We start from the raw sequence: 26,319 nt of genomic DNA, 5'->3' as shown, positions 1-26,319 counted from the left end.
AGCTCACATCCTCTATTGTGCAACGACAAGCTCATCTTTCATCCTTTGCTTTCACACTGTAGCGAAGTACAGCGCATGATTGGAACCAGTTACGAACATCCTGCAAAGTGAATCCATTGACTTCCATTCTGTACACGACCACACCACGTAGTTGCAGGATATTTTTCGCGGCCACCGGACTAACACTGAAGAGCAGTTCTCTGACATCATGAACACAGCAAGTGAAGCAGCCAATTGGTTAAATATGTTTTTTTTTTTAATTTTTTCTTTATTTATTCTCAGAAACAGTACACAAACTGTTGTTTGGACCCATAGCCTTTACGGCTAGTGAGGGGTCCAAATACAAAACAAGTACAATATTACTGCAGACCGTGTAAAATAAAAAAACTTCAAGATTAACACGCACAATTGAATTCATTCCTACATTTCCATGGAAATTAAATAGTGTTTTAAAGATGCCGAAAAGTTATTTTTTTCTTTAACTCCATTCGGGATTTCATTCCACACATGGGCTCCGCTGTATTCTAGGAGTCTCTGGCCGTACATATTGTAACATCTTGTAACATATTGTACATATTGTACATATTGTACATATGTACATATTGTACATATACATCTTGTACATATTGTAACATATTGACATCTGTACCAAGACAAGCCTGTTAGGCCCACCAAGACAACTACAGGATTCAGCCGCCGGGAACATACTATCACGTGGTAATATATATGCCCTATTTGGACTCGCTCACTGCCTCTTTGGCTCGCCGCTTTTCTGAAAGCAATGCAAAGAGCTTCTAACTTCTCTAGCTGGTTCCAGCAAAAATAAAGCATTTGAGCCATGTTGAGTTTGTTGCCCTCAATGAAGAACTCCAAGGCATTTACTGTACTGAAAACTTCAAGGATTAGAGAATCTCATGGTACGAGATGTGCAGAAGCAAAACTGGGGACTCGTCAGAAATAACGTACTCTGGACTTCTGCTTGAGGCTAAGGCACTCTTCCTTGCTGCTGTAAAAGCCATTGAGGTGGCCCTGGCCTTGCCAGTTACCACTTGCACTGTCGAACGCTCCTTCAGCACAATGAGGAGAGTGAAAACCTGGCTACGCTCAACAATCACAAATGACATGCTGGACGGCCTTTGTATGATAAGCGTGCATTGAGAGCGGGTAATGAAGCACAAGGGTGACTTTATCACCCGTGTCATCACACAATTTGCCCAGAAGAACACAAGACATCTGCGGCTGCTATTCAAGGAAGACTGATGAACTGCATTTACATGCTAGTGAACATATTGTGTCGTGTGCTAGTCATCAGTTCATGTCAGTCGAGAACCCGCATGCGGTGAGACTGACCATTCTTCTTCACAAAGTGATAGTAACTTTTTGCATTTTGCGTATTACAAGTTTAATTCTCTGTTTATTAATGAAATCCAATGTACATTCTCCAAGTGTAGCACTAATTTGCTGCTTCTAATTTTTGTTTCATGTGCATAGTTTAGACTACAAATAGTGACTTTTTGGTGCTAACCTACCACCTCCACCTCCCTCATCCCTGGCGCCATTGGGTGCCCCCCCATAAAAAAGTTCTGTGGACATTCTTGCTTGAGGAGGAGCTGAAAAGATGCAGAGAGACGTGCATATATTTGCCTTACCTCATCATGAACTCACGAATGCTCTGGCGTTGACGGTACAAGTTGTGCACGTCTTCGCCTGTGAGGTCTGCCAGAAGTAAGGCTATGAGTACTGTGGAGGATATGTAGTGCCTGCAAAGTGTAAAGAACAAAAGACACGTACGTCACACTACAGTTAATGAAACCAATAGCTGCACGCTGATTGCAGAGTGCACAGTACGTGAGAAGTTATGAGCTAGTTTGTGATGCGGGCCTGGATGGGATGTTATCGCATGCGAGCCGTAGAATTCCACCACACTTCCCTCATGGCTTGTTTCGACTATATTCAGCCTAGCAAAACCACCGCATTATTTGTCGCATTACGGCTGCATGCTGCTTAATATCGAGACTACGTTCGTGAATATGGTACTTCCTTGCTATTGCACTGCTCTTCCCTAACGTTTAAAATGCTCATTTATGTTAAATATCGGGTGTTAACACGGCATTGTCACATGGTGGTGACAACTCCATAGCCATTGACAGACCACTAGACTGGTGTACAGCACTGAAATGAGCACTTTACTAACCCGACTTGTGCCCACAAAGAACTGAACTCAGCGCCAGTGGCAATATCAATACACATGTTCCGTGGTCATTGAAGAAAAGAATCACTGCCACTCTCAGCGGCACTCAATTTAAAACTTACGAACTTTGCAATATAAGGCACTGAGAGAACCTACAACAATCTCGAACAACGTGGAGAGCTGTGTAGCGCCACAAGCATTCCAGGCAAGTCTAGTCTCATCTATAGTCACAAAGGAAGCGATAAAGCGCATGCCGGCATTTTCGAGCATAAACAAACAAACATAAAGCTTCATGCCAGTATACCATTCGTTAAGAGGAAACTAATAAGTGCTACCGCAGATTATATTCAATCCGTATAGAAAGAAAAGGCATGTTTCGGGTCAGCACTCCACTTCCAAAAAAAGTTGCCGCGGAGTGTGACTCTACTCTTGCAGGAAGGGCCACAATGCGGGGTTGGCATGTCGATCGTTCATGATTGCAATTCGTTTAGTTAGTTTATTAGGGTTTAACATCCTAAAGCAACTCAGGCTATGAGGGACGCCGTAGTGAAGGGCTCCGGAAATTTTGACCACCTGGGGTTCTTTAATATGCACTGACATCGCACAGTACATGGACCTCTAGAATTTCACCTTCATCAAAATTCGGCCACCGCAGCCGGGATCGGACTCGCGTCTTTTGGGTCAGCAGCCAAGCGCCATAACCACTGAGCCACACTTTCTGCGAAAGCACGAACAGTCCACATAATTTTAGACCAGCAGAATTTGTTAGTCGCAAGCGCCACATTTTACCATTTGAGGTAATTTATTTATTTATTACAGATACCTGCAGCGCCCAAGGGCATTATTGCAGGGGGGGAAACACAATAAATTCTGCTCATCTGGCCGAAAGATACACGTAATAACACAAATATAATCACACAACTAATATATGAGGAAAAACATGCACTGAAGGAAGACAACCACGCTCCACAAATAAAATAACACTAATGAAATGAAAAAGACACGCACAAGACAACTGCGCGCCACGTCACACATCAGATAAAAATGCGCCGAATTGACCTTCCGTGCAGCACTCAGTGACGCCGGCTGGTAGCCTGTTCCACTCATTGATCGTCCGTGGAAAGAACGAGGTTTTGTAAACATCTGTGCGGCCCTTAATCGCTCGGATATTCCACTGATGATCAACTCGTCTAGAAAAAAAATGAGGTTGAAGCAGATACCGGTCTTTGTCAATGCTCAGCTTTCCAAAATAGATGCGATGCATGCATTGTAATCTCAAATGTTTCCTACGGTTAGCTAAAGATCCCCAGCCAAGGTGGTTTTTAAGAGGCCTGACACTAGTTGAGAAGCTGTAATTATTGGACACAAATCTCGCAGCATTATTTTGGATGCGCTCGAGCATATCACATAAGTAAGCAAACTGGGGGTCCCATACAGGACAGGCGTATTCAAGAATTGGTCGGATGTAAGTGAAATACAGGAGGTGGAAACCCACTGAGTGCAAAAGAATAGGGATGGTAGACAGGGAAGCAAGGGCATTTGGCCCTTTTAAGGCGAAAGCCTTTAATGCCGCATCGTTGTCGACAAAAGGTTGCCAGCAGAGGTGTCACGCTTTTCGGCTGGTCGAAATGGTTATGACGTCAGAGCGCGCAGATTCGAAGCAATGAGGTCACCCAGGGATGCCTGACGCCCCCTTTTGGATCAAGCGACAACTAATAAAATAGTTGTCGTCCGCTCTGACAGGGTGCTTAAGGCGTCCGTGGGTGACCACATTGCATACCTCATTACTGCAAACAGAGCCATGGATACAACTGAACTCATCGAAGCAGAGAGAGAGTCATGCTAAAGAAGCAGTCAAAGTCGGCAGTCAAAGTGTGTAGTTGTAATGTGTAGTCAGAGTCTGCAGTCAAATAAAGCACTAGTACAGCACAAACAGCCTTGCAGTCAATGCCAAACAGTGCGCCAGGAAACGCTTTTGCCTTGCAGCACTTTACAGAGCCAAAGTGCCCCCTGAATCTCTTTTTTTTACACAGGGTGGGGTCAAAGAACCATTTTCAAGCATTTCACCCCAGAGAAGCCGAGCACCAAGTCAAAGTAAAGCTTGTACCCATTGTATCACGGATAGGTGCACAGTGGCACTCAGGATCGAACGCTGCACATCCTAAACCTCAGTGTCCCTTTAACATCATTCCCATGCTGCAAAGCTATGAGTGGAAGAAACTCAAAAAAAAGAAACAGACTGGATGCAGACTTTCGTTCCGAAAGTGCAATCTCCTCTCTATTTTCCATTACTAATCGTAACAAGGTTTGATCTAGAGTACTCAGGTTCGAACCTGACTGCGGCAGCCATGTTTTGATGAAAATGAAACGCAAAAGGCACCCGTTAAAGATCCCCATGTGGTCAAATTATTCTGGAGCCCTGTACTATGGCACCTATTTCTCTCTTTCTTCTTTGCTTCCACCGTCCTCCCTTCCTTTACGACTTGGTTGATGTGTCCACCGAGAAGTGAGACAGTTACTGCGCCGTTTCCTTTCCTCAAAAAACTACTAACCACTAACTCATCGTAATAAGGGGGCTAAAGGAGGAGGGGGCGGGAAGAGGGGAGAGAGAGAGAGCGAAGTATAGCTGCACGCCATGAATTCTGTAGTAAAGGCCTAGCCCACTTGTGCTTGAGACAGTAGTATCGCAACCGGTCGCCCTTATGGTCACATAATGCCTTCTTTTATTTTCTTCGAATGAATAGCAAAATGACAGAACCACCGAGAGCCTCACACATGACTTTATTCTGCGGTCACAGTGTGGTTTCACACTTGAGTCAAGATGGAGTCTGGAAAAGCAAAAAAAAAAGGAAGAAAAATTGTGTGCGGCTAGTCACTTGCCTATATTGGATATTGCCAGTTATGTCAAACGTCTCGAATCCCTTTAGGGTTTCTTATTTCTTTTTTTTTCTTCTAGTGCACTAGTACAAGATGGCTGGCTAGCAAAAAAAAGCTGTCCTTTCTCTCAGGCGGCTTATCAAAAGAGAAAAATGATGAACGATTGCAAGAATATTTTGGTGCAACTCTAATTTTCAAGCTTATAAAAACCTGAAGAACGCTAAACAAGGGCAAACGTTCTAGCGCACCTAAGTCGCATTTAGCTTAACCAGGAAAATCGGGTGCAAAATTTTCATGTTTCGCGGGAAAAAAGACTATGTAGGAGACAGCTGCCACAAAAAACAGGATTGGTTGTTCCTTAATCCCCTCTACAATTTAACAAAATGCACGTGACCCTAAGCAAATATTAACAAGTTTTCATGATTCATCATCATCAGCAGCAGCAGCCTGACTACACCCACTGCAGGGCATAGGCCTCTCCCATATCTTTCCAATTAACCCTGTCCTGTGTCAGCTGCGGCAAACTTCTTAATCTTATCCGTCCACCTAACTTTTTGCTGCCCCCTGCTACACTTGCCATCTAAACAACTAATTAAGGAGAATTTAAAAAATATCCGAAGGAGTGCCACAAGACAGGAACCATTACTTCGTTAACTGCATGCAACTGTAGTGCGTAGTTTTTCTTAATCTTTAGTTGCATGAAACATCCTGTATGTATTGGCATTGCTCTGTAGGATCCAATTTAAGGGCTTCGCAAATATGCGACTTCCGAAAGCGAACGGAATACACTGGAAATTCAAGCAGCGTTTACTTCTACTTTGATATATTTTATTAATTTGATGACGAGGATGATGATGAGGTGGTCTAATTTCCGTACAGGGAAATGCGGAAATCCACTGTGAACAACTGGTATGCAGTCTACCACGAGACTGCAACTATCAGTAAGTGTAAGCAACTTGAAGTAAGCGCCACATGGGTGCCTAACAACCTAACAGAAACTGGATTCTCAAAGACGTGTACATACTTTCACGGACAGCGAAGAAGCGAGCCTACAGGGCTCATCTGCCGTTAAACAGTTAAATTGCACTGATAAGTAGAAAGATCGTTGTCACTGATTATTCGGAGCGTGTTTTGACTGCAGCTAGAGGAAAGCAATAGCGTTTTGCGTTTATTCATTTTCCATCTTGAAGAAAAACCGCTTTTGAGCCCTATTTTATTAAATGCAATAATCGAAAAGTGCCTTCATCTTGCAGTTGACTGTCCCCGATACTCAGCGTGATGAAATTCTCTACAAGAAAAAGCGCTTTAAAAAAGTGACGGCTCTTGTTTTCAACCCAATGTCGCACCTTTTTGATGCAAGCATCAAATCTGAAATTTTATTTCTTATTCTTCTGTCCTTAACTTATCAAGCATGCTGCAACCACACTTACCTTTATACAAGTGTTTGTGATCAAGTTGTCTTCACTTGACATGCAGGTTTACCTAAAGCACCGCTGACCAGGTTTGGGCATTCCTAATAAACTGCCCAGTGCATTATAACCAGATGTTACAATTGTATGTACCAAACACTGGTGCCATTCGCACCTCGAAGCCGATTAAAATCCCATTCAAAGCCAGTTCACGCCATCTCGCGTCGAAGCCAATCATCTTGACAATTTCACTAACGTCTAAGACATGGCCGTCAAGGGAGAGGCCCAAAATTTCTTTGGCTCGTCATCCTAATGAAGCATGGGTGAATATGAGATGTAGCACAGAATAACGTTACTTTTAATGAGATAGCATTTGAGTTGTCATCACATCAAAACACCTCTGATGTCCGAGACGAAATTTGCTGATTGGTCGAGAGAGGTCATGGGACCTACTGATAGTGAGCAACCTAGTTCCTACCTAGATGAGAATCAAAACCAAAAATCTGAAAAAAAAAAATCATATATGCAAATGGAGGCACCACCACAGCATAGTGGATACCAGCTACTGCAACTAGCAGTCCAAATATCGCGATTGATGGACCGAAAATTGCAAAGAAACTGTCTCAAACACACACAGAAGTTGCAACAGAAGCTGCGACAAATGTGAAATTTAATGTTATCACATTCCACTCTCAGGGTGACTTAAGTGCCCCATAGTTTTTTTACAGCATCTCGTCCTTTGACCATAGCGCTCGTGCTTTTTGTTGTGCCATTCGTTTTTGAAAACGCAAAACATGCTTCACAGTTTTTCTTTGACCTATCTATGCATCTTCATAATTTGCACCCTGTGCTGTTTGTTTGCACTTCGTTTACCTTTTACCGTTTACTTTTTCTTCATATTTTTGCGCCCTTCCGGGAACCTTGCGGGTTGCCACGCACCCTTGTTCGCCAGTTGTATTTATGTCACGCACAGCATGACGCACTGCGATGGTTTCTCGAGACGACATGTGCACTCAATGCCTCCCTTAAATTGGGGACGAGAAAAAGAAAATTTTGCTTGCAGAGGCTAGTCGTCCGATGCATAAAAAATGTATGTATGTCGTATGTATGTAAGGGTGTATGTCGTAGACAGTACAACAGAGAGAAGCGTGCTGACACTGCATGACTGCAGTGACTGCAACTACGCCTTGAATGAGTCTTTACGAAACTTTTTTTGCCCGCATGCTCAGTGACGCTGCTTGACAATAGGCAGAGTACAGCAAATTGTCATATAGAGGGTGGTCAGGAGGAGCCTTTTAACCCCTTAACCGTTTTGGACGAGCTGTGCTCGTCCTTTCCAAGCCGTCCCCAAACCGTTTTGGACGACTGTAGCTCGTCTTCTCTGAATAGGTTCTTCTCTTCCTCGTTTCAGACGAGCAGCACTCGTGTGTGGCTTAGATGACATTTTGCTCAACAGATGGCAGCACTGACCTGTTAATTCCGTTTTCTTCTACCGCATAAACGTTTTTTTTTCGTATGGCAACCTGGGTTTTAAAAATGGCATCCGGCGGAGGCGACGCGTGTTTTGCTGACCAGTCTTCTCGGAAAAGACGCTCTTCTTCGTCGTAATCTTCTTCAGACGATGGTGACTGAGACACCGAAGTGTACATTGTTTCAGGGAGCGAGGACGACAGTGCTGACATTGTGCCTATCAGTTCTTCCGATGAAGAAGTGGAAGCTGAGAAGCGAACTTTGCGAGCGCGCGTCAGTGCATGAAGGTCAACGTCAGTAAAATCCCTACATGACCCCCTCGGTTTCCTTTTCTTGCAGTTCCCGGTAAGATGTTCATTATAAGCTTGCCTGATGACTTGCTTGAATAAATTTATCGCTCATTACCAGCAGGAAGTTGGTTTTCCGTAAAGTCAGAAATAATAAACTTGAATATGCTAATTTGACTTCGTGTTTGCTTCAGATATTTTTTAAAGATCGAATTCGTGCTTTTTATTGCAATAATATTCGAAATCAGGAATAAAAAAAATAAGCAGTTTTGTTAAGAAATTTGTTGATATAACAAAACGGTGAAGGGGTTAAAAAAGTACAGACAGAGTTTTTGTGTGTCCATTTTTTTCTGCCTTGAAAGAGGCCTATGGGCCTAATAATCATGAACACGACCTCAAAACACTAGTGATCAGCGTGAATAATTAATTACAAATGATTTTGTACAGGCAGTTTGTCTCAGTCAGCATCAGCTCTGCAGTGCACCTTGATGTCACAATAGACTGGCCAACCTGGGCTACAACATTCTGGTGACGTCAGTGTCGCCGGCAAGCTTTGGTTGTTATTGTGAATTCAACCACTGGGTTTTGCGACGTCAAAATAAGTGGGCCAACTATACCTTGATGATACTGGATGTGGGTGGAAATAACGAATAGCTCCTCGGACATTATTCAAAATAATAATAAATTGTGTTCTCTCAGCACCTACGACTGTAACTTGCTATAAAGCATCTTATTACACCCACGACACAAGTCATATCGTTTGCTTGTGCTTGAAATTTTGTTAGGGGTGTGCGAATATTCGATAATTTCGAATATTCGATCGAATAGCACGGTATTCGATATTCGCTTCGAACCGAATTCTCGGTATTCGAAATTTCGAAGTATTCGTCTCGCGCGAATAGTGTTACTGGGACGCTTGCCCGCTTGCTTTATGTGGTTTCGGTTCCGAGTATTGCCGCATAGATGGCTTTATTTTTTTATCGCGCTTTCAACACTCGGGGGTCAGTAAATACGCAAATCGCGATCAGGTCGGGGTGCGAACCCAGCCACAAACGAAAGAAAGGTGATGGCGACGCGCTCTTGCGAAAGATCCTGTGCTCTGTCCTTCTTCGAACCTCCGCACTAAGGCTGCCATAAGCCGCGTCGCTGCCACCGTGTCGTGGCAGACGCAATGAAGGAAGAACACAGCCGAAAGTCGTCTAAGCTTAAAAACAAGAAACCTCTGTTTATTGTCAGCGAACCCTTTATATACTATTCTGGCTGGCGGTGACGTTATCGATGAGCTCGGACGCCGCAAGTATTCGAACGCGGGCATTGCTTGCCCGCGTTCATCCCCCCCCCCTTTTTTTTTCCAATAGAGCTGCGGAAAAGATTATCTGATAGGACAGATGCGAAGATAAACACGCAGCTCTACCGCGCTATCGCTTCACCCAATCAGGTGACGAGTCATGCGTACCGAACATGGGCGACCGTTCTCGGCAGCATTGAAGCAAGCCATCGTATAAGTCGAACCCGGATATATCGAACCCGCATATTTCGAATTATTGGCTATATCGAACACACAGATTACCCCCTTGAAAATACTATGTAAAAGTATAGGACAGTTGCGTTGTATATCGAATTCCATTTTCGCCGGACATTGGATATATCGAACGCCGCGCCGCGCCGCGCCCCTGGAAGGTGCGCTTTCCCCAAAGACATTCCTGTCCGGTCCTCAGCCGCCTCAGCGGAGAACATTTCCGCAGTCAGCAGGCGCAGGGCCCTTTTTTTTTTTTTTTTTGTTCCCCGTTTTTACGACCCACCGGCGCGAGCTTTCCCACTCCTCCTGTACCGCCCGCGTGTGCTCCGTCAAGGTCATTGGAGATCAGCGAAGAGAGAGCGCCGCATGGAGACGCGCGGCGACCACGCTTCTTGGGGAAAGAGAGAGAGAGAAAACGGTCGCTCGTGGGCACATCGTGGGTCTGGGGAAAAGAGAGAGCTCAGAAAAAAAAAAAAAAAACGAAGCCCAGAGCGCCGATCTTTCTCCCTGCTCTTTCTTTTCCCTTTGTCGTTCCATCGCAGCCGCGTTGACTGCCGCTCGCATAGGCTTCGCTCTTATCGCTCCATCTGCGCCTCGCGTGTTTTTTTTTTTTGTGTGTGTGCCTGTGTTTCAACGCGCGACGTGAAGCAGGCCCCAGTAGCCAACTGTTTTGGCAAGGCAGGCCTTGAAGTGGCCGGAGATTAATGTCCGGAAGATTTAGATGACGATGAGTGCTTGGACGACGCGTTTCGCGACTTGTCCAATTTTCTCGGCGCCGTTCCGTCCGAAGTGACTGTTGAGGACTTTAACGCTGACAGCGAAGTTCAAGCGGTAGCTGGCGTTCAAGACGCCGACTCCAGCGACGACGAGGGCAACTGTGTTGTCGAAGAAACGCGTCCGTGCGCAGCCACTGAACTGGCGTCAGCGTTAGCCTGATTCAGCGCTGTTGCGGCGAAATGGAAGGCACTGTGCTCTCGCACCTGGACAGTCTCGAGAAGATCGAGGCCAGTGTTTTGAACTTCGTTTCCCAGGGAAAAAGCAGCCCAAAATTAGTGATCTTTTTTTCCGCGAAATAAAGCGCTTTCACATTGCGCGCCCATACTATGTGATTCGCGGCTGTTCCAAACGGTAAGCCACAATTTGTTATGATCGGGAGTGCAGTTTTAGCCTATATCTGTATATCGAATTTTCGCTATATCGAACTATTTTCCGATCCCCTTCGAATTCGATATATCCGGGTTCGACTTATTACCGGCGAAGGCGAGAAAAATTCAGTGGCAGCGCGGAGACTTGATGTCGCCGAAGTGTATACTTTCTTCAATGGGAAGGGCGCATTTAGCGTGCGATAACGCCAAGCTTATTGTGCACCCGTGGAGGCTTACTGCCGTTAACGCTCGGCATCGGGGAGGCTGCGGACGAACTTTAGTAGAACGAAATTATCGCATCCATCTATGACTGGCGTCTTTTCTTGCTATTCTGACTGCTTGCGCATTGGTAGGAACGGAATGCCGTCGTAATCATGGGCATTGAGCTGTCTTCGGTGGTGTGCCGCACTCCGTCGCCGCAACTCAGAGCATTCTGGAAGCGCGATGCTAAAGGCCGTTTCACACGACGGTCCGTTCGCCCGCGGCCCGCGCGCCACGTGTTCATGCGTCAGCATATTGTGAGGCGCGCTGACCAGGCCACGGGCCGACAGCTAGCCTCTCAATGTGCTGACGCATGTACACGTAGTACGCGGGTCGCGGGCGAACGGACCGTCGTGTGAATCCATAGAGTTAATATAACCAACTGTGAATCGGCCTGAGGTACTACCGGGGACAATTTCGCCAGGAGGCGCGAGCGGTGCGAATGACGTTTCGTTTGCGGCGCTAGAGTTTTGTACAGCCGCTTCCATTCTTGCTAGTCTGGGAATGTAACCGGAACGATGTTCCGATCCTTCAGCTTGATAAGCGAAGCAACGCTCCGGCAAACAGCAGCCGCGAGCTGCTAGTGAAATGCAAAAAAAAAAAAAGCAACGTGCGAGTACGCCTTGTCAGAGTGACGGCATAGGCCGGGAAGAGCACCAGTTTGCCGCACTAAACCCAAGAGAGACAGAGCTGAGCCGACGTTTCCTTACGAGCACCCCTCGGATAGCGAAATAGATGCGCCAATCTCCGGCCGCAAGGTGATGGCGATGCATTTGAGCCATGGGTGGCGCGTCCTGAACGCTCTGTCCCCGACAGTACGGCCAACCTATCGGTGCTGTGGGAGCTTTGGACACGCGATGGTACGATGCTGCCAGTGCTGCTAGGAGGTCCGGTCAGCCTATGTTCCATTTTAACATCTTTGGACACAGCGGTCCCATCGGTGTAACCGAAAAGAAGGCGCAATCCAAGCCAAGAAGTAAGGATCCTAAACTATAGAAACGCAAGCAACGCAAGTGGCAAGTCGGTGCACCGAACGTGATTGCCTAGCTCACTGTTGGACATCCGACCCGTTCGACCACTGGTCACCGGTAGTGCAGAATGTCCTTTTATTTTTCTTTATTGTTCTCAGTGCTCTTGCTGCAGTGCAGTGCAGTTACTCCTATGGTTTCAGTTATTGGTTGTACTACTGGCACTGTTCTGTTACACTGTAATTTTTTGTATTTTATCTCTAATTTCTTATTAGAAAGCAGGTGGTATTTTTATGTGTTATAACTTTTCATTACCAAACCGGTAAAAATTGTTCTTAACTCATTTTAGGTGCTCTCTTAAAATTTTCAAGCATGGTTTTAAATAAAGCCTCAGTGCAGTATGTAATGTCATCGTGTGTTAGGAAAATAAATGGTTTTGGAAATGCCTACTGCAAGGGCGTCCGCAGAATTTTTTGCAGGGGGGGGCACCATTGGTTGCTGGCGCCGGAGGGGGGGGGGGGGGGGGGCATGTTCGTAGCAAAAAGGTACTATTTGCGGAGTGAATTTATTTATTTATATATAAATAAAAAATAAGTGAAATACACACATGAAATAAAAATTACAAACAGCAAATTAAAGCGTGGCTAGGAGAGATACATTGCAGTTTATCAACGAAGAAACAATTAAAATTAATAAAAATGCAAAAATATACTGTCACTTCGTGGAGAAGAGTGCTCAGTCTTGCTGCATACGGGTTCTCGACTCACCCGGATTGATGACCAGCACACAGCACAATATGGTCACAAGCACGCAACTACAGTCACTCAGTCAGTCTTCCTTGAACAGCAAGTGTAGATTCCTCGGATTTTTCTGGGCGAATTGCGTGATTACACGGGTGATAAATTAATTTCTGTGCTTCATTACACGCTCTCGGTGCACACTCATCGCACACATTGATTGGAAAAACGGTTGAACGCGTACGTTGAAAACAAACGATGCCTATACATACAACGAAAACTTATTTACAAGATAAATGCACGCTCGCAGCTTCATACCCCTCGCTCCATCTTGCTCGCGCATCCGCACAGTCGAGCAACCGCACGCACACTGCTCGCCGCTCGTAGTTTTCTCGTCCACTGTCTTGGTTGTTCTCAGCTTCGTTGACAAACGGCCACTACAAACACCGAAGCACAAACACACAGGCGCGCACACGTGCAAGGGCTTACTTCCGCGCGACTTCCAAGTGGAAGGGACACTCGCCACTCCGGTCGGAAAATTTGTTTTGTGTGTTTTTATGGGGTTCAGAGCCCCAAAACGACTGAGGCTATGAGGGACGGATGAGTAGAGAGTTCCGGATAATGTCGACCACCTGGGTCTCTTTACCGTGCACTGACATCGCACAGTACACGGGCGCTGTTGTCATTTGAGGCCCAGCCAGAGGTGACAGGCGAGCCAGGCAGGCGCCATCGGGCTGCGTTGACCAAAGGCGCTGGTTTTCGGAGAAGACGCAAGGGACGCTGGTGTGGGGGCGCCTCTGGAGACTGCGTCGCCGTGAACAGAAGCAGCTAATCCCCTTTGCCGAAGATTCTGAAAGCGGCGCTTCTACCGCACTGCGCTCTCCCGTGGATCGGAGGAGACAGCGAGCGGCGGCGGCGCCAACTGATCGCCCTCTTGCCCCTGAGCAGCCCGAGAAAGCGGGGGTGGACACGGCTGATTTGTCCTTCCCTCCTGAAGAATTCATCGGTGGCCGGCATAACGGAGGCGAAAACAAGATGCACTGTGCACTGTCTGCCTCCGTGTCGCTATCTGTCTAGAGATCAAAGAAGCAGGCACCCATTTCAAGACGGCTTGAAACACATGCTCGCCGGTGCCGCTGTATGTCTGCAACAGGTCGGCCTTCAACAGAGCTAACGATGGCGTGGTTTGAAAACGGCGTAAAGACGCGTGCCCGGACGCGGCATTTCGCAGATGTGACCCAAAGCGTGGAAGCGGGGCTGCTTTTACCCTTTTGGCTGAGCGCACCACCGCCCCTGGCGTGCGGCCATCACTCACGGTTCGAGTGAGTGATTTTCCAGGGGGGTGCAGCCGCCCCCCCTTGCCCCCCCCTCCGGACGCCCATGGCCTACTGTCATTCAGCCTTTTTTTAGTGCCAGAAGTACTATTCGAACTATTCGCTTCGAAATTATTCGGAGAAATTGCTATTCGCTTCGAATTCGCTTCGAATCAAAAAACCACTATTCGCACACCCCTAAATTTTGTGTTTTCACCCCTTTAAGTATGGGCAAGAGCCATTTAACAAGTCTCTTTATCAAGTATGCATAAGTTTTCCACATTATCAGCATTTTTATGGGTCAATGCCATAAACCAGCTAGACTGCACCAGAAAAGTATCAAATGTATCCATTGGTTTTTTTATGAGCCTGCCAGTGGGGATTACTTCTGTCTGATCACATGAAGAAGTAATGCAGGGAATCATTAGAGGGCCTTTGTGTTTAACAGATGCTAATGTAGTGTTCACTCAAACTACTGTGTCTGCGGATGTTACTTGCATGTGCTCTGGCACTCTCGTTTCCTCACTGTCGCTGTCTCAAATCTGCATTCAGAGGCTATGAACAACAAAGGTAATGTCAACACCACGGGGAGGGTCATGTTGGAGTCGTGAGTTTGTGGATACGAGATCCAGACTCCGCCTTTCCTAATGCAGTAAGAGAACCTGGTTTCACCAAGCACTTTCGACACAGTGCTGAGGTAGGGAGAGAAGCTCTAGAGCAGTTGCAACTGGCTTCGCATGCAATCATCACCCAGTCGGTTTCGATTGTTGTATGACCTTCCAGCTTTCGATAATCTTGCCACGCAATAAGTTTCTAAATCTTAAGATAATGAAATCTAACGTTGTGTTCATCACTGAATGAGCAATGACTGAAGCTTTAAAGTGCACTATAATAAGAGAGGTTAGAAGAATGTGATGAGAAGTCAGTTTGCAGAATGTTTATTAACAAAAGCGCTCTCAGTGCACACGTCAGCGACGGATGCCAAGCATGCGTGTTAAATCCATTCCTTGAGAAAGAATCGATGCGAAGGCACATGGCGACATCTTTACACAAGCAAGAGTGGTGACAGGCGTAACACTTGTAGTAGAAGTGGTGGTTGAAGGAGTGGTAGTAGTAGTAAAAGTTGCAGAAGTGGTAACCGTCACAGAAGCAGCATTGGCTGTACCTCGCCGCCTTGAAGGCCGTAGCAACGGCCAGGCACCATCTCCGGAAAGCGATGAGCTCCCTCTCAGATGGGTAGCGAGCCAGGTGGTGCAACAGGCGGCCTGGTCCCAATCGAGCGCCTCCCAAGGATCCCGGATCGTTGGCCGCGACGCCGCAACGCCTGCGGTGCCCGTGGTACCGCACTGCCAGTGACCGCGACTGCTCCGCCGTGAAGCGGTCGATGCGCCTGCGGAGCCGCTGAAGAGTGGCGTCGCACACACATGGCAGCGAGACAACTGCGCCGTGCGGCGGATGGCGGAGGAACGAGTGCACGCTCTCAGACAGTGACACCATGCAGGCCTGTGCAACAAAGCATGGGGCAGGTTGTTACGGTACTGCATAACCGTTAATAACAGCTGGAAAAGGTGCTCACGCGAAAGGCCCCAAGAGTCCTTGCGGCAAAACCCATGCAATGCACTGTCGTCGAGAAGTTGAACGAAAACGTCAGGTGAAAAACAAAAACATAAAAAAAATGATTTTTGAAATAATGTGGTGGCACATCATTATTTGAAGCGGATGATCCACTTTGAATAATGATGTGTGATTTATTCCTCCAAGAAAGTGATAACTTTGTCACTCATTCACAAATACCGATAAAAATCTTGACATGAAAGTATTTTGGCTTTGCATTTTACCTTTCCTGTTTGACCTTTCCACGACAAGGCAATATCAACCTGCTTTTTCACAATGGGTGCTAGAACGCTAAAATGACAAGACATGTAAGAAAGCCACACATGACAAGTGCTTGTCATTTCCTACGTGCGTCGTCCTTTTTTACCGCTTTAATACCAACTATGAATCAATACCAACACATCCAACTTTTTGCCCTGCTGTTTTTTCACCTTGCTGGTCCAGACAGCCGATCATTGTGTAGTGGTGAATACATGCTACCACACACACATAATACATTGCCACAGCTCTCTTTCTTATACCTTGAGCTTGGCGCACGATGGCCTTAGCTGCCTATGTGCCATAAAATCCAACACAACACAACACACAGTTCTCTTTCTAATGTCTCATCACTTTATCCTCAATCGCCCAAGTGAACTAATATATCACATACATTCTTGCCTTCCTTCTCGTCGCCGTTCTTCACCGTCTCTATTGTTACAAGATTTTATCCTTTACACCAAGTGCTGTATAAGAAATATGAGAGGAACACGCATGAGATACATGCCTGTAGTATTTTTGTGCATGATCATCTTGATGCGTCTCGACTACTTGTTTGTTATAGCATGGAGAACGAAAGCAAGATGGAAGGAATGCTGTAACAAACAACTCCATGTCGAAAAACATAACAAATTTTTTGCCAGCTCTTGTAGTAACAGCAGAATACTTTGTAGTACTACCCTGTCTCTTCTTGTAGAGACATAACTTCAGAAAAACAATACAGAAAAATCCTACAGCACTACAGAAAATACTACAAGGCTACAGGAAATCTATCGTTACGACAGAAGGAATAAACATTTAGTCATAATTTGGGCAAGGCTCAGTCGTTTTTTCCACTGGGCTCATAAAGATGGTCACATTTAACCATTATGATAATTATGACACTGCGAACCATTTTCTTTTTCCTATCCGTACTTCAATACAGAAATAACTTCGATACATGAAATAACCCCGTCATTTATAAAGCCATCCGCTCGATACAGCAGACGGCTTTAAAAATGACGAACAAAGAATTTAAGCGACTTGCCTGAGCAGGGTAAGCCACGAAAACTGAAAGCAAGACAGCCACAGCCGTCATCTGGAAACACAAGGAGTTTGCGTAAACCAGGAACCTGCAATGAAGACAATGTCAGTGCTCACAGTGGCAGACTTCTTGCAGACATGCTATGGAAAGGACATAATTTTAGCTCAAAACAAATTTTCATACATTTGCTAGATTATCTGCACCAGGTACAAAATCCAGAGGAGCAAGGTGTGCAACAAACGCATTAAAATGTACGTAAAAGCACAACATACGAGGGGGTACCCAAAAGAAACCGGACTAAATTTTTTGGTCGGCAAAGCTTCTGTGGTACCGCGTTTTGCCACTAGGAGCGCTTAGAACGAACATTCTAGAGTCAGTAAGCCGAGTGCCGTCGTTGAAGGAGGTCAGACTAGTTTAGGCAGAGTTTTAGAGTGACGACTGTTTTGTGTGAATGTCGTTTTTGCAATGGCTGATTTTCGTGAACAGCGTGCGCCTGTGAAATTCTGATTTTTTGTCGGAAAAAGTTGAATGGAAACTCTTTAAATATTAAGAAAGACGTACAAGGACGATGCTATGGGGACAACTCAAGTGTTCCTGAATCGAATCCTGAATCAAAGCAACAATCATGCCAATGGAAAACTTCAAATTCACCTCGCCTCAAGAAAGCTCGTCAGGTGAAACCAAACCTCAAAACAATGCTGATTTGTTTTTTCGACGTGAGAGGAGTCGTCCATTGAGAATTTGTTCTGCAGGGTCAGACAGTTAGCCAGGCTTTCTACTTGGATGTTTTGGAAAGATTGGGCAACAGTGTGCGGTGGAAGCGGCCAGATTTGTGGCGGTCGGGTGACTGGTTTTTCCATCATGGCAATGCCCCTGCTCACACAGCCCTGTCTCTACGACAATTTTGGACCAAAAATGCATGACCCCTATTCCTCGACCCTCATACTCTCCCGACCTTGCCCCGTGCTACTTTCGTTTCCTAGAATGAAAAAATAGGTGAATGGAAAGCGTTTCGCTGATGTTGCTGAGGTGAAGGAAAAAACGACGGAGGCACTGTCAAGCATCACAAAAGATGAATTTAAACAATGTTTTGAAAAATGGAATGAAAGATTCGACAAGCGTATCATTGCAAGTGGGGAATACTTTGAAGGAGATTGAAGGTCTGTGCTTAAAATGTGAACAAATAAGCTCAAACAAAAATAAGTCCGGTTTCTTTTGGGTACCCCCTCGTAAGTGTCAAATAACCTCGTAATAGAAGGCCAGTCGAAAATGATGCCATGTTCAGTGCTACTGAAAAAGAAAACTGCATAACACCCACCTATGGATAGTTTGCAAAGCACATAACTTCAAATTCTAAACATTTTTAAACATTTAAACTACAATATAACGTTGTTGTCAAGCAACATGGCCCTGTTCATACAGTGTGGTTAAATCTTTGATGGCAGTCTATGCTTGAAATAATGTTGCCTGTGGTGTGGCCGAAGAACATCTCTACCACTCACAGCCCAGCCACACTGCATCGCTCGTGAATGCACACTTGGCAGCTGGGACATGAAAGTGCATAGTAGCTTTGGAACTAACTTTCTCTCTCTCTACCTATGCAGTGGAATATAGTTCCCAGTTGACCATATCAGTGTTCTCTTAAAACAGTATACTGTCAACATTCGTAATTTAAGGCACATTTCTAACACAGCTGCCAACTTTCAACGCTTAAAGTGGAGGAAAAAAAAATGATGGTCGATTTGCGTAGTTAGGCTAAATGCGAATTTATTTTTTTATTATTATTTGAAAATACTGTTGGCCGTGGGGCCGTTACAGTGGTGGGGCGTGACACTTGAAAAGCAAAAAGGTTTCGTCGATTATACAAAAATACAAAGTGAATCTTCATCTATACAATCATTTCTTATCGCGTAATGTTTCACTTTTTATACAGAAGCAGTGTTAGTAAATATTAACTTGAAAAACAGTTATTTCACACAGAAAAGGAAAAAATAACAACAAAAATTTCTACATTCCCGGCCTTCACCTTAGGTGAATTGATTAGGCGTATGACACACACACACACAAAAAAGAAAAAAAAAACTTTTTAGGGCGAAGTTGAGATAGCTTTTTCGAAAGTTGTTAATGTACTGGACTGTAAGAGAGATGCTGGTAAATTATTCCATTAATTAGATGCGCTAGCAGTTTGGTTTTCACTTCTGTTCCTGTGTCCACATTCAGTAATCATGAATGGCAGTTGTTCAGATAGCGATAGTGGGTTAAGGTCCATACATGCAGAATTGGTCATTCTCTACACTCATAGATCGCCGGGAACCTTCCTGCCAATCCTGGCACAGTGGTGCAGTGGTCAAGCAATGTGTCACTGCCCGTCTATGGTAGGTGCTATAATGGATCGGACTTGGGTTGCTTGCGTTTAGTAGCGATCCAGGTTGCTCTTCATGAGCAGCCTCTCACGATTAATTGAGCTGCTGCCTGACACGGTGAGCAGGTGAGCAGCCTGTCGCAAAACCGGCTTCAAAGACAGACAAACAGACCGACAGACAGATAAACAAACACACAGTAGCTAAATGTGGGGAATGGTCTCTATAAGTGTTAGCACACTAAAAACTGTTTGATTACAACAAATTTGCTAGGCAAGTCTAGTTACAAGGTGCTTCCATAGATGGCACCAGCTGCCCCAGCGATCGTGCGAAGGTACTGCAGCACTGTTTGGTCCGGCTCAAATGGGACACAAAGTCAAATGAGACACACCATGCCAACACGGATATTCAGAGCAGCCGCTGTCTTGATTCTCACAGAAATGAAACAAATGTGAGAGGAGAGCGCGAGGAGACAAGAGAGAGTGCTGAAGGCGCAGGGCAGCTGTAGGTGTTTGATGAAGCTGGCTTCGGTTTATGCGAGGTGTCTCAGGTGACGATTGAAGTCGCGAGGCATCACTACGTCTCGTCCCCATGCCCTCTACAGTACCGCAGTGAGAGCGACATGCAAGGTGGCCAAGTGCACTGGTGCGGCAAAACTATTAGGCAGATTGAACACAGTTATGGACACTCTGCCCCTGAAGCCTTTCCTCCATTGCCCGGAAAAGCTGTAGCCAAGAACTAATTAAGGAGCCTCGAGTATCAGAAGTAACGACACAAAGAGAGCCTCAGTAGCACTTCGAAAGGAGCTGACATCCTCCTTGTGCACTTTCAGGTAACAGCGAGTGTATCACATGGAAGCTCCACTCACATTTGGGTGCAGCAAAGGAGGATGCAGATGGAGACCAGAATAAGCGCAGCGAGCACAAGCCAGCCAACCGAGCCCATGACCAGTGACAGCCGGGTGTATCTCCCCATGCGTGCAGGCGCGGGCACTTTGTACACCATTCCAGGCCTGTTCTTCTCATCCTCGCTATCCTCAGAATCGGTGGCTGCGAGAATCAGGCGGCATAGTGGAGCACATCATCACAGCCACAGGCATTTTTCATTTAACGAGGAAAGGTATACTATCGGATATTTCTTTTCTCGCGCATTTCTCGCTCATAGCTGTGCAGCAAACTACACGGAACGGCATGAAAAACATTGTTAATCTGGTACTGAGATCAGCTAAGAAGGTATATTTGCGCTAAAGAGAAACCCCTTCTCCTAAGCGAGCATGCTCCGCATGAGAAAAACGTCATATCTCAAAGCGGCGTCAAGGTGACTATCACCACCACGAGGGCAACGGGAGGACTTTCTTGCACAATATGTCCCCACCTTTACAGAGGTTGTCCTTGTTGTTAGCGGTGTTTCCTTGTGTGTCAGGCAACTTCCCAAATTGTGCTCTGCGGGATGCCAGCGGTGGCATCAAAATTGCCTCATGCTGTTCGCTGGTGCTTCCTCTGGAAACATGGGTGCCCTTCGCGGCTACCACATCCCCCCTCCTTGTGTGAATCCCGGAGCAGGGCAGATAGTTTCATGTTCCTGAGATGTCATTTTCAACTCTCCCCACCATGCTGCCACTTGTTAAATATGATGATGATGATAGCGAATTTTTATGGCGCAAGGGCACCTGCAGCCAAAGAGTGCCATGGCGCAAGGTATTTTCGACCTCTCAAGGTGGGGTCAATGACCCATTTCCCAAGCATTTCACCCAGATTAAGCCGAGCACCAGGCCAGGAGAAGCTGGTACCCATTGTATCACTGGTGGGTGACCGGCGGCACTGGACCTGTTAAATATGCTTGAGGACAAAGAGATAATTGTTTAGTGCCACTGTACTTTGCCTATACTGTATATGGTCTCATGCTGCAGGAGTACAAAATCAAACTACGATATAAGTCACTAGAGGAGCGATACAGCATGCATGCCCTTCAGCGTGTTGAGAGAGAGCACTATGATGGGCATGCCTATCGAGCAAGAGTGTGAACAGCCCATTTTCGACTAACCTAGGTGCTCACAGGCTTCGGCTGCATTTCGATGGCAGCGAGACAGAATTTTTACCGCACTTCTGCTTTGCTGTGCGACGCATGGAACTCGGCGACATCTGTTAAGCCTATCTGCGCCTGTGACGCTTTGAGACTCATGTGTGACGCTTTTGTTGCCTGCGACTTATTACCCTCATGCAAACAGGCCTGACACCTATCGCCGAGTTTCGCATCACGGCGGTCAGTGCGTAGGGGCGTCACGACCAGGAAGGCACTGCAAAGCCACCACCTGCTGTGAGTACATCGAAGAAAAAAAAAAAGGCACTGCACAAACTATAGCTGGGTTCGGATGCACACACTTAGTGGCCACTTTTTTTCCCACCCTGAAGCGCTGTTTAGACAATGGGCACCCATTTGCACCAAACCCAGAAACATTTTAATAACAGGCATCTTTGCGAAACGTCCCTATAATCAATCGCAACTGAAACATCTGCCATAGGCAAGCAGTCTGGGGCATTAAACCCCACATACCTTCTTACCTAGAACAGCTAGGCTTAGGGACAGCTGCTGATGTTGTAGGCTACACCAATTATACCAGTTTCACTGCAGAACATCTCATCCAGGTTCAAACAATTTTGTCTGGTGCCTTAGATTTACAATTCATTGTTTCCTAGGTAACATCAAGCCTGACTTTATCAACAAATGGTAGTGCCTTTTCATAAGCAATAACTAGGGGTGTGCGAATATTCGAAATTTTCTAATATAATTAGAATATTATATTTTTAGTATTCGTATTCGATTCGAAATCCAAGTATTCGTGTTGTGTCGAATATTCGATCCGACGCGAATATTCGTATCTAGCCGAATATTCTATTGCGAGCACTGGCGTTCATTTCGGTCTGCAAGTCCTATCCACAGAGACATAACAACATGGTGGCGCCCAGAGCAATGCGTAACGTTGGGCCATGCAGTAGCTGACTGCACTGGTGAGCTTCTTTGTGGCTATACCTGCGAAGCTGGTATAGCCAGAGCTGTGCACAAAATGCCTCGCAATACGTGCCACGTCAGTGCCAAGTGAGAGGGCATTTTCTGTGGCTGGAGAAGCCGTTCCAGCTAGAAAGGAACTACTTCTGCGTGACCATGTGGAGCAGCAGGTTTTCCTTCACGACAACCTTTTATATTCATCCCAGCAACGCGCTTTTGTGCTGATGGGAAGCTAGCCTTAATCAATGCTGTATCTCCTCTGATATTTCCACTGTTCTAAGAATTATGTTCGATCCTTTGATACTTTTTTGTGCAGCCACACCAACCTTTTGTGTTTATTTCATCACTGATAGTTGCACTGTAATGTTCTTGGGTGCTCAAATAATGTTTTGTAGTGGTTAAATGCGTCTGTCCTTGATTATTCGATATTCGATTCGATATTCGGAACCAAGTATTCGTATTCGATTCGTATCCGAAAAATTTGATATTCGCACACCCCTAGCAATAATCTTTTAACACATGTTGCTCGCATGTCGGTCGCTTTCAGCAGCAACTGTCAGTGCAGAGAAAATTGCACCCCTGGGAAATAAATAGTAAAGCTATGGTAAACAATTAATTGTAATTCAATCATATATTGCACAAAGCATAGCTTTCATAGGGCCCGATTTCCTCCCTCGAAGGTGATTGCAATTTCTGCTGCAAAGGTTACATGTGTATATGGTACAAGTGGTGGGGTAATTTTTAGCTGCACCTTGAATCCACTGCTTCATGACAGAGGTTACCAGCACTGGACACACGCACGAAATTTAAACAGGTCACAAAAGGTGGTTTACCAAAATCGAGGCAGGTCAGATCTGAGTCTGCGAGCGAAGGCGAGCGGCTTCTCTCAACAGGATCCAGAGGTCTGTCCCTGGCAACACTGCTTTTGTTGCTTCTGACCTGGCATTGAAAGGCTGCCAAACTAACCAATGCTGCCTCCAGCGGCGAAATAGAGTCCCTGAAAATGGCAAAAGAGAGGTGCGCAAATGTCAAGTTTCACTGCTACAAACACATTACAAATCAGCAATTGCTGCCATCACCAGTTTCACAACGTAATATATAACTATGACGTGGCTAGAGATGAAACACTCTGTATGCCCCATCATACAAATAACATGTCTGTGAGGGCTCAAGCTCAAAACTATTAGGAATTAAGGCCAAGACTTGGGCAAATTCGTGTGTTCTTGAGACTTTTTATATACCAGTAGCAGATCCCTGGCGAAAATCTTTCCCAGCCCAAATGGTTTATGGAACAATTTTCAGTTGGTCCAAGTTGGAACCAGCTGGGTTCCAGTTGGTTCCAGTTGGAACCAACTGGAACCCAGCTGGTTCTAACTTGGACCAACTGGAAATTGTTCCATAAACCAGTTGAGCTGGGAAAGATTTTCGCCAGTAGACAGCTGTGGGTGCACCTAAGCAATAATTTCGCCTATCCAACGTCCTCACAAGTGCTGTGAAAGTTCTATTGACGGCATATAGACCTGCCTGCCCTTTTAATCCCTTGTGGCGTCACATCTGCAAAGCCAATAGTGCCGAGGGGTGTATGAAGTGTGCCAGCCTACTTACCTGAAATTAGTATCAGCCCTCTCTACACTTTTGTTTGGCTGGTTTGCTTGTGCCTCCGCAGGCGATGTACTGCTGCTGCAAATGGAGCCGTTTTCATCGTCCTCGGGATGATCACGGTTGCTGTGATCACAGCCCCTCGTAGCTTCGTCAACATTCTGTGGCGGCCAAAATGGTCGGGGCCCATTTATTCGGGGCTGCACCCGATAGATGCCGTAGAGGCTGGGCAAGCTCTCAAAGCTCATGCTGCGCACGGTTGAGAAGCTAGACCAGGAGTCGCGCCCTCGTCGCCTGGCAACCTCGAAGCAGTACGAGAGCAGTGCCTGACACAGGACCCACACATCCCGTGGCAACAACGCACAGCTGTGCTGCCTGAATATCGCTGTGGGTATCTGGTGAGCGAGGTGCGCTACCACACAGATGAGGAGGGCTTCGCCTATCCACTGCGCCGATGAAGCAGGGGCGACGCCAGTGGTGGGGGGCTGAAATGAAGATGGAGAGGAATACATAAGCTTCAGGTTAAAATGAATGTAGCACCGTATGCCTACTCCTGAGCAAACTTCAGCACAGAAATGCATAGTTGAGGACGGTATGTGGCGGAAACCAACAGTCACTGAGACCATGAAGAATAGGCAATTTCTTTTTGGTTTGGGTGTTCATCAATGGCAGATTAATATGGTAAATATTTAAAGTAAATACGTTAAACTGTGTTGGTTTTTCATGACTATAGGCTGAAGGGCAAAAGACACAGACAGCGCATAGATGCAGAAGGTACACACAGCCCAGAAGCCCATGCTATGTGTGCCTTCTACACCTGTCCACTGTGTCTTTTGAGTGAGTACTCATTGTCAACATACACAGGTTGTAAAGAAAAATAGCATTAATTTTATTTAAAGAGACACTGAGGAGAAATTGAAGTTGGCTTGTATCGACAGAATACCGGGTCCTGATTACAAAGACGCCACTCATACTGACAACAAAGCTATTGTAACGTAGAAAAGAGCAAGAACCAAAATACAGGTATCGCCGCCACAGGCCAAACTCGCAAGTACAAGCGTGATGACGTCATAGGACAAAACAGTGTTGCTAGAACCAATGGTTCTAGCAACACTAGAACACGAGAAATCACCAATCACTGAGGCGCAGCCAATGCATGTGCAAATCTCCTTGATGTTGCCAGATGGCGCCACGTACCCGGCAGCTACGCGCGCGCCTGCAGCATCGAGACCAATCAGCGCCTGCTCACCGGCAGTAGGTGGGCTCCCGGTATTCCACTAATGGCAACAAGGTACACGGTATGCTAAAGGCGTCTATTTGCTAGAACTTCGTTGACGACTTCGAGAACGGGATCCATCGTAACGCTAGCAAAACGCCGGTGCAAACGTAAACGAAGAAACGGTAGCGACGGCCGCAATAGCCGATAGATGCCTTCAACGTTCGGCCAGCGGTTGCTTTCTTTTCGGCTGCTGCTAGGCCGCTCTGCTGGCCGACAGAAATCACGGAATCAGCATTACGTCATGTGCACGTCACGTTTCACGTCACTTAGTCCTGTGTCGTCATAAGAGAATCCCAAGTTTGAATCAGAGGGTGGAAAAAACTTTTTCGAATCCAAATTTCTTAGAAATAAATGCATCTTTCGCTGTCGGCCAAGTGGCAACAAAGCCATGAAATGCCGAACTATCGGATTTTGCTGTAAAGAAAAAAATTAATAGAGCTCTCCTCACTGTCCCTTTAAGGTTGTGACGTACGAGAGGCTTCAGATTAGTGACGTCCCCAAACACCACCGAGAGCAGAGCGCTGAATGGCACAGCCAACAAATCCGTATTGCAATTTTTCAGTTTGGCGATTTCATGCGAACTATGACCATTAGCAGTACCACATTGTGTTTTTGCCATCTTTGTTACTGCGTGCCCGACAGATGCCACAAGGTGTTGAAGGAAACCTGGACAGGCTTTTTATAGTTCCATGAGGTTAAAGGACTCGAATGCATCAAGCGCGTGAATGAAGCATGTCAAGCTTTAGTTTTGTGCTCACACTTAAAATGGCAATGTAATCGCAGATTATGTAGCTCAGGCTTCTCCTCACAGAACTAAAGAAGTGCAGTTAGGCTCGCTGATGATGCAACAGAAGCTCAGATTCCAAAATTTCACTCCATTCACCCACACCCTTCTGCCCCTCATCGTATGATGCCAAACAACACTCCACGGGATCTGCCTTTGGTAGTTTTGGTTTTCTTCCCTAAAATCAAATTGTTTCTGGTTTGAAAATGCACCGCCGC

The 26,319-nt window shown here is 46.0% G+C and overlaps 1 protein-coding gene across 1 annotated transcript in view; it reads right to left on the bottom strand.

The window, feature by feature from the left end:
* The window catches only part of LOC149344282 (uncharacterized), a 527,027-nt gene that overhangs the window by 20,716 nt on the left and 479,992 nt on the right, over positions 1–26,319 (bottom strand). Inside the window, exons 38-43 of the mRNA XM_089547199.1 lie at positions 24,045–24,523; positions 23,273–23,436; positions 20,302–20,482; positions 17,077–17,161; positions 15,343–15,680; positions 1,650–1,760 (exon numbers count right to left, since the gene is read on the bottom strand). Coding sequence (XP_089403325.1) covers positions 1,650–1,760; positions 15,343–15,680; positions 17,077–17,161; positions 20,302–20,482; positions 23,273–23,436; positions 24,045–24,523 — 1,358 coding nt within the window. The remainder of the gene's footprint in view (positions 1–1,649; positions 1,761–15,342; positions 15,681–17,076; positions 17,162–20,301; positions 20,483–23,272; positions 23,437–24,044; positions 24,524–26,319) is intronic.

This window comes from Amblyomma mixtum, chromosome 5, assembly GCF_055824585.1.
Source record: "Amblyomma mixtum isolate Tamu chromosome 5, ASM5582458v1, whole genome shotgun sequence".
NCBI lineage: Eukaryota > Metazoa > Arthropoda > Arachnida > Ixodida > Ixodidae > Amblyomma > Amblyomma mixtum.
The sequence above is the reverse complement of the archived record's forward strand: the minus strand, read 5'-3'. Positions and strand labels throughout refer to the sequence as shown.